Source organism: Sorghum bicolor, chromosome 1 (assembly GCF_000003195.3).
Source record: "Sorghum bicolor cultivar BTx623 chromosome 1, Sorghum_bicolor_NCBIv3, whole genome shotgun sequence".
In the NCBI taxonomy this organism is placed as follows: Eukaryota; Viridiplantae; Streptophyta; class Magnoliopsida; order Poales; family Poaceae; genus Sorghum; species Sorghum bicolor.
In genome coordinates, this window is record NC_012870.2 from 49714254 (window position 1) to 49723233 (window position 8980).

At 39.3% G+C, this 8980-nt stretch overlaps 1 protein-coding gene across 1 annotated transcript; it reads left to right on the forward strand.

Moving 5' to 3' along the window:
- On the forward strand, positions 8135–8970 carry LOC8083836. Its single transcript, XM_002464683.2, has one exon. The coding sequence runs from the start codon at positions 8221–8223 to the stop codon at positions 8968–8970; it is 750 nt and encodes a 249-aa protein (XP_002464728.1). The 5' UTR covers positions 8135–8220.

Below are 8980 nucleotides of genomic sequence, written 5' to 3' on the forward strand. Positions count from 1 at the left end.
AGATTGCGGTGGAGCATGCAGGGAACTGCCTTCACACAGTAGCATGCTACCACAGGAGAAGGGCGGTGGCGACTAAGGCTAGTAGGGGTTCGGCCGAACCCCTGGTTCAGCCAACCTAGGCCAGCCGCCTCTCGGCCACTGTTGGTAATTCTTAACATCACTACCAAATATTAGCAATAGCACAATAAAGGCCTAGGGTATTTCTTATGTCTATTAAATTATTCCGCAAGAGCACAGAAAATGTACCGATATAGCAGTTCACCTAGGATGAGTATTCTAAGGTATCATTATTTGTTTTATCCCAAGGGAATGTGGTAGCTAGGAATATTTATTAAAAGGCGAGAGAGATCCTTATGTCTACTACAATCTATTATCAACTAGTGTAAAATGGGGGTAAATGAATTATAGGAAGGATAGGTAAATGAGATAGAAAAGAGTCCAATCTAAAGACAACTAGTAGAGTGTTAGCTAGGTGGGAGGACAACAAGTGAGTAAAGGACTCCTATATATGTAACTTTACTTCTATGAACTTAATATTAATAGATAGATGACGTAACTAGACTCGTGCCTTACTACTTGCGTGAGAGGGATAGTCCAGACAGTAGAAGACAGAACCTCTACTAAAGTGACTACTTGGCTTATGGATGCCTTGCCTTTTGAGAACTAGCCCAAACATGCTTGGAAACCTATAAAGCTAGATAAGACCTATCACTTCTTGCCAGCAACCACGAACTGTCCGTGTGGACCAGTGACAATGAAAGCTGAGGTTAAGCCTGAGCACCACGCTCACACTTACTCTCACGGCTCTAGCTAACGCGTAGATAACTAAAGCTCCTATGCAAAGATAGGACGATGATACGCACAGAAGGAGTTGTTCTAGGAAACCAATCTAACTAAGACAACATATAGATAAGACAAGTGCACAACAAGACTACAATGAATATAGCCTTAAATACTGAGTAAAGTAAAGAAAGAATAATATATTGATAAAAGGAATGCCTTACAAAAATGGAAAGGTACTAGAGCTATACCATACTCTCTAGAGACCCCAAGCTTCACTCGACTTGACTCTAACTCCCACTCTAGACAAACTACTACTACTCTTGCTTCTTGATCTCGAATTACCGAGTAACTCTCTGATAGATCCAGAAACCAAGCAAGGCTTGCCTCCTACTAGATCTATCCTATGTAGTTATACTTCAAAACTATGGAGCTCTAGAGAGATGGTGGTTTGATTGTACGGAATGACTCCTTCTCTAAATGAGAGAATGATCAGAAACCCTGGGGTCTACATCACCTTATATAGGCTGGTGGAATGATTCGTAGCCAAGCTATACCATACTCTATAGAGACCCCAAGCTTCACTCGACTTGACTCTAACTCCCACTCTAAACAAACTACTACTACTCTTGCTTCTTGATCTCGAATTACCGAGTAACTCTCTGATAGATCCAGAAACCAAGCAAGGCTTGCCTCCTACTAGATCTATCCTATGTAGTTATACTTCGAAACTATGGAGCTCTAGAGAGATGGTGGCTTGATTGTACGGAATGACTCCTTCTCTAAATGAGAGAATGATCAGAAACCCTAGGGTCTACATCACCTTATATAGGCTGGTGGAATGATTCGTAGCCATTAAATCAAACAGACTTAACTGGATGAAGATTAGCAATCCTCAAAGGTGGTTTAGTCCGCGATCCACGCCCTCAGCACTAATTGGCTGAGGGGGGCACCCTGGGCCTAGGGAGTGGGTGCCCTGGCCCTATGGCATGTGGGCTCCCCCTGGCCAGGTGCCTTCCCGACTCTTCTAGATACTTCTTCTTCATATGTGCTGTAGATATCTCATTTCTCTCTATATAATCATGACATGTGGGCCTCCTTTTGTCATTTCCTGATCACCCCTGCAGAAATAGACATTCACCAAAACCTATGGAATTCTGTCAGATAACATTATTCTATTGTGGTGATTCTTTAATGCCCTTCTTCCATTCTCTTGTTGATATAAAAATGATACATATCTACCGTCAATACTTGTCTGTGAAAAGGCGAAGTAGTATGGCATCCCTGGGGACATCCTTAATGGTGAAAGTGCTACAAATCTCAAATGGCTAAGAGTGTTCAAGATGAGCACTAGCATCTTCATGTGCCTCCCCACAAAACTAGCTAGCTTGCACCATGTTGATTAGCGTAGGCTTAAGATCAAATGGCTGCTCAATGTCCACAACAGGTCCAGTCTGGATGTTGTCTGTAGTTGGAGATAAGAAATCAAGGAGTGACTTGTTTGCCATGGCTTCAAACTAAGGTGTTAAACTTCGAAATAAGCTTTAGTGTTCTTCTGATTCGGATGGAGCTTCAAGCTGAGATGATGATGATAATGCGCGAACTTTCTTTAGCTTGACTCTAGTGAAATTGTCTAGAAGGTCAGACCTGTTCATACATTACCATATATATGATATATAAATAGATAAAAGACAAGGGTAATGTTGTATGAGTAGAGAAAATGATGGTTCCTCAATCACATTAGTGGATGCAAGTGATGGCTCATTGTCCTTTGAATAGCTTAATCAACTTTCCCTGGCAACGGCACCAAAAATGCTTGTTGACAACTCTAATACCATTTAAGCTAAGTATCATCCCTTGCATGGCGCCAGAGGTGCTGGAATTAATAAATAAAAATTCTCCTCTAGAATAAATATAAAATCTACAAGCAGACAGATAATACCGATGTAGTATTTTAACCTGGAGTAATCCAAGTATAATTATTTATATTTTTAGCCATTGGAAGGGATAGCTAAGGATAATGACCAATGAGCATCACTGCATGTGATAATGGAGAGAATAACCATGTCTTTATCTATCTTCTCATATAACACTAGCATGACACTAGGATGATCTACAAGGATAAAACCTAAGTCATTCTAACTATAAATCAAAGCATACAATGATTAGTGCAATTACACTTGCCAATCATGGGAAGACAAGGTTATATTTATGCAAAGAGATATTATGAAGGACTATAAAGAACATAGCAATCGCTTCCTATAAAGATGTGTTCTACTCGTCCTATACTCAGGAGGACACTAAAGGACTCAACAGGACTGTCACTCCCGTGATCTACCTCATGATCTAGAATATAGGGTGCAATCGCAAGAAAATATGGTATAGACACCACGCCTACACAATATTCACCACTCACCCAAGATACCAATGAGCAAGTGCTATACAATCCTAAACTTGAATACGATTCTAATCCAACTATGCCAAGCATATAATCAACGTAATCTAAGAACATTATAATTGAGAATATAAGCAAATAGAGCAAAGCCATACCCAATATAGTAGAATAGACCAAAGTCATATTCATAGTAACAGATGAAAAATATGAATAATACAAGAATGAATATACTAAAGTAGGAGAGAAAGAGAGGAATTAGCAAGAAAACTCTTGACAGATCCAAAAACCAAGAAATACTTGCCTCCTTCTAGTTCTAATCCTATATAGCTATGCTCTAAACCATGGAGCTCTAATTGAGATGGTGGCTCTTGGGCTTGATTAGAGGCTTCTCTCTTTAGACAAATGAATAATAATGAACTTCCCTCCCTTCCTAGGTTAGGGGCCTTGCTTATATAGCTCATTCCGAGGAACATCAACCGTCGGATCAAACTAACCTTAATGGATGATTATTATTGATCCTCAAAGGTGGTGGAGGCATGATCCGTGAGACTCCCCATGATTGGCCATAGGGGGAGGGTGCCTGCTCCAGGGGGAGAGTGGCCACCCTGGCCTGCTGCCAGGTGGCCTTCTCTAGGGGTGCATATTCCCGAGTCTTCTAGAGTCTTCTTTTGTGTACATAGGTGCTTTTCTCTTTATATAAATCTGACATTTGGACCATCTTTTTATCTTTTTATAACCCCCTATAGAAGTAGATATTCACCAAAACCCATGGAATTCTATGAGTGTAACCCTTGTATCCATATGATATTTATATTTAGGTCCTTTCTTATGTTTTGTTGACGGTTAAAAATAACTCTTATCTACCATCAATAGGTGGTCTGAATCTATCTTGGTTCAAAGCCTAGATCATGAACATCGATCTCCACTGATCGACACTATCAAACTTATCGAAAGATCAACTTGTCTGCATCACCTATGGAGCTCGATCTGTCCCTGTGTCTCCCATGAGTCGGGACGAAGGAGAGGTCGTGTGGCACTATGCATTGTGTGGTGGAAGGGACGAGGTCGTGGCTAGCCTCCTGTCTTGTTGTTAGGCCCGGGGCTGCATGGCTTTCATGGGCCACGGTTGTTGGGACTACGCTAGCTTGGTTGTCATGGGCCGCCCGACCTCATAACTAATCGGTGTCATAACCCCGACAGTATCTAACCCTAATTTTCCTCATCATTTACCATCACAATTTCACTTTTATCAAAATTAATTTTTAGACCTACCAGCATTTCATATAAGTATAGCAAAATCTTCTTATTCTTTGCTGTCTCCCAAATCATGCTTTATATAGTCAATAGTGTCGTCAGCATATTGAAGGATGTCTACCCCTTTTGGGTATAATATGATTTACTCCCTCCGTCTCAGAATATAAGGCATGCACGTATTTCAAAATTCAGACTTTGTTATCTTTGATCAATAATTAGTCTACTAATATGAAAAATCATAGTACAATCATGGTAACATTAGATTTGCCTTTACAAATACTTTCTAATAATATTTTTTTTGTTGTCATAAATCTATCTCTACTACTAAATTGTGAAAATTTCGGTCTGTACCAAAATTTTTCTGCCGTCGTTACGGGACCGGAGTCGGCCATGCGTCCGTACGAATCACTCAAACGTCCGTACGAATCACCGCTGGTACACGAGTCGGTCCAGGCGTCAATAGCTTCAAACGTCGGCAAACACGAAAAGAAGAATAAAAGTTTTTCTAAGTTTCCAATTTAAAATCTCTTTTATACATTACAAATATTGAAAATAAAGAAATTATAGAGGCTTAGATGCAAAGTGTCTATCTTATTAGTTTATTTTTCTTTTATTATTTAAATCAATTAATAAATACATAGTGATTCATAGAAAAATCTAAAAATTACAAAACAAATTTTGTTCAGCTCCACATATGTAGATCCATGCAGTAAACAAAAGATATCACACATTTTATTATATTTTCTTTGCTGGAGATGTTTGCCTATGCTTTTTAGTGTAAAATTGATCGGCTGGAAATTGATAAATACATAGTAAATCATAGAAAAATCTAAAAATTACAAAACAATTTTTGTTCAGCTTCATATATGTAGATCCATGCACTAAACAAAAAAATATCACAAATTGTAGTATATTTATTTTTTGCTGAAGATGTTTGTCTGTGTTTTTTAGTGTAAAATTAAAATTGTAGTTATCTTGCTCCAATTGTTATGAAAATTTTATAGTAGTATATTTAATGTGATGCTTGATTTGTGGTAAAAGCTTTGGCACCATTCCTGCATATCCTACTAATTTACTAATTTATCTAAAGTGTTTATCCTATTAGTTTACTTTTCTTTTATTATTTAAATCAATTCATAAATACATAGTAATTCATAGAAAAATCTAAAATTACAAAACAAATTTTGTTCAACTCCACATGTGTAGATCTATGCAGTAAACAAAAAATATCACAAATTTTATTATATTTTCTTTGCTAGAGATGCTTGTATATACTTTTTAGTATAAAATTGATCAGCTGGAAATTGATAAATAAATCATAGAAAAATCTAAAAATTACAAAACAAATTTTTTTCAGCTCCATATATGTAGATCCATGCACTAAACAAAAAATATCACAAATTTTAGTATATTTATTTCTTGTTGAAGATGCTTGCCTATGCTTAGTGTAAAATTGAAATTGTAGTTATATTGCTCCAATTATTATGAAAATTTTATGGTAGTCTATTTAATGTGATGCTTGATTTGTGATAAAAGTTTTAGCACCATTTCTGCATATCTCACTATTTTACTAATTTATCTAAATGTATGCTTGAGGATGCTTACACTACCTTTGCACGATATGTTGTTATGTTATATGAACACTTGATAAGCCCATATATTCATAATTACATACATTTAACTGATATATCATATTTCATAGGAATCCTAACCTAAATAAAAAAAGCTACCAACAAACTTCTCATATTTTAATATAATACTAAGGTATATTAAGAGGCAATATTAGAGTAAGATAAGGTTTGACTAATCTCTATTATTATTATTACTAAATAAATATGTCTCCAAGCTATATATTGTTGTAAATATTAACTATCTAATACCATAGATGTCATGGTTATCAATAAAATAAATTACAAACTTTAATGTTATAAAAAAGATAAATATAAATACATATGTAACATTATATCATCACTTTCTATGATCATTTAATATTTTTCTCCCGTTGCAAAGCACGGGCATATTTACTAGTTATATATAATAGTATAAATTAACAGTTAAAGTATGATCTTGAAGACAACACCAAGTTAAATCGTGCCTTATATCTTGAGACGGAGGGAGTAGCCAAGAAATCAAACCATTATTCTGTGCTTTGACAACCATTCTAGTCAAGAAGTCAACAACGAAATTAAATAAAATTGGCTACAATGGATCCTCCTGCCTAAGCCCTTTAAAGTTTTAAATATATGCTCCAATTTTATTATTCATTTTGATGCTAACACAATTCCTCTAGAAACAACTTGTTTCATGCATCCACACCGTTTACAATTAAATCCTCTCATCTCCAAGCAGCCAAATGACAGTTTTCAATTTACCTTATCATAGACTTTTTCAAAATATTGTTTCAAAATAAAACCTTATCTCCATTCTTCTTTTGGTCTCATGCAAGATTTCATGGACACATAATTCCAGACATCATGTTCCTTCTTTTCATAAAGAGGTTTGAGCTTTACCATGTATCAGTCTGTAAGCAAAATGCTCAAGTCTCAGTGTCGAAGTTTTGTAACAAACAAATTGGTCGAAATTGCGAGTATAATTTGAAACACACACGCTTAACATAATACTCCCTACATGTTCCTAAAGAAAGTCTTTTTGAGATTGTCTTAAGTCAAACATTTTAAACTTTGACTAGAGATAAACTCTTTTGAGTTGAATTTAAAAATATAAAAGTGATGTAAGTATATTCATTTTGAAATTTAGTCTTATAAAAGTATATATTGACTATATTTTATAAATATTTGATATATCAAAAAGTAGCATTCACAGTTGTTTTTAGAGATTGTGTTGATGTCCAAAACCATTTTCATTAGGGAATGGAGGGAGTATGTTGTTTTATGGGAAATCAAGCTACATAGTTATGGACAGAGCAGAGACAAGCTGCTATGCTAATATACCATTGAGGTACGCACAGATTGAGGCTAAAACGTGCTAAGAACATCGTCAGCAAGGCCATATATAACAAAAAAAATAGTATAGAGGAACAAGTACAAGTGGTAGGCTGGTATAGCCCTTCTAGAAGGAGCAGCACAAAACCTACTATTTTTGAGCAAAATCAACACAAAAGTAGGAGTAACATATAAGCGTGCTGCGCGCACTAGGAGTAACTAGACAAATGCCTTTAGATCCGAAAAAATTTTGGATTTCGACACTGTAGCACTTTTGTTTTTATTTGACAAACCATTATCTAATCAAAGAATAACTAGGCTTAAAAGATTCATCTCACGATTTACAGACAAACTGTGTAATTAGTTTTTGTTTTTATCTATATTTATTAATGCTTTATGCATATGCCGCAAGATTTGATGTGACGGGGAATCTTGAAAAGTTTTTGGTTTTCGAGGTGAACTAAACAAGGCCAAACTGAAATCTCTCCAAGATGAGGACCAGCCAAGCTGCCGCGCTACACAAAGTGTACCAAGGTTTTGTGTCACCCAATCCGCTATGATGTTGTATTGGATACTCCATATAAGATCGATGGAGTAGGTACTCCGTGTCCGTGATCCAATTCCAACCACTCCCCATGTATCTATGTTTGACCTTCAATCAAATCCTAATAATCTATCACTCTGCACTCTCCAACTCCACCGTCTCCATTCTCCGATCGGAGACTATATATATGCATGCATGTGCGCAGCTATACACAACACAACCCAACCCAATTAGCACGAAACACACAGTATCTAGCTATCTAGCAATAGCCAGCACACAACAGAACGCAGGTTAACCTGGCCATCATGGAGCTCCTCCCTTGCATCGCCACGCTCCTCATCCTCCTCTCTTGCTCCCTGGCAGCAGCAACGTCGCCTCTGGGGACAATCGAGCGCGTAACTAAGCAGCAAATCCTGGCAAGCATCCCCCCGGTCGGGGGCGCGCCCGTGCTCTTCCTCACGTCGCCGTCCGGCAAGTACGCGGCCTACTTCGTGCGCACGCACACCGTGCCGGGCGCCGGCGGCCTCGGCGCCGACTTCTGCTACGTCGAGATCATCGACACCACCACGACGGCCGCCTCCGGCGCACATGGCGGCACCGTCGAGGGCGAGGAGGAGGGCGCTGCTGGGACGAGCGTGTGGGAGTCGGAGTGCCATCCCATCAGCACCGTCAACACGTGCGCGCTGCTCTTCTCGTGGCATGGGCTGGAGGTGTTCGACGGCGCCGAGGAGGTGTGGCACGGCGAGACTAACACCGACGGCACCAACTTCCTCGAGACGCTCGAGCTCGTGGACGACGGCGACATGCGCATCCGCGACAAGGACGGCGAGCTCGCGTGGCGCGCCAGCGACGAGCCGCGGCACGCGCAGCACTGCGGCGCGCCGGGCTCGCCGGGGCTCGCCGCTGCGCTCCCGCCCTTCGCCGAGCCGCTCGGCGCGCACAGCAGCAACCTGCCCTTCGGCCAGGAACCGGATGGCAACGGACACTCGGCCGAGCTGCCCCAGGCGGCAGATGTCGGCAGCGGAGCAGCGGCCTTTGGGGCGCCGCAGGGGTGACTGGGGTGAT

Excerpts from the sequence above, each read along its gene's own strand:
- LOC8083836 (XM_002464683.2), top strand. The coding sequence starts at position 8,221 with ATGGAGCTCCTCCCTTGCATCGCCACGCTCCTCATCCTCCTCTCTTGC.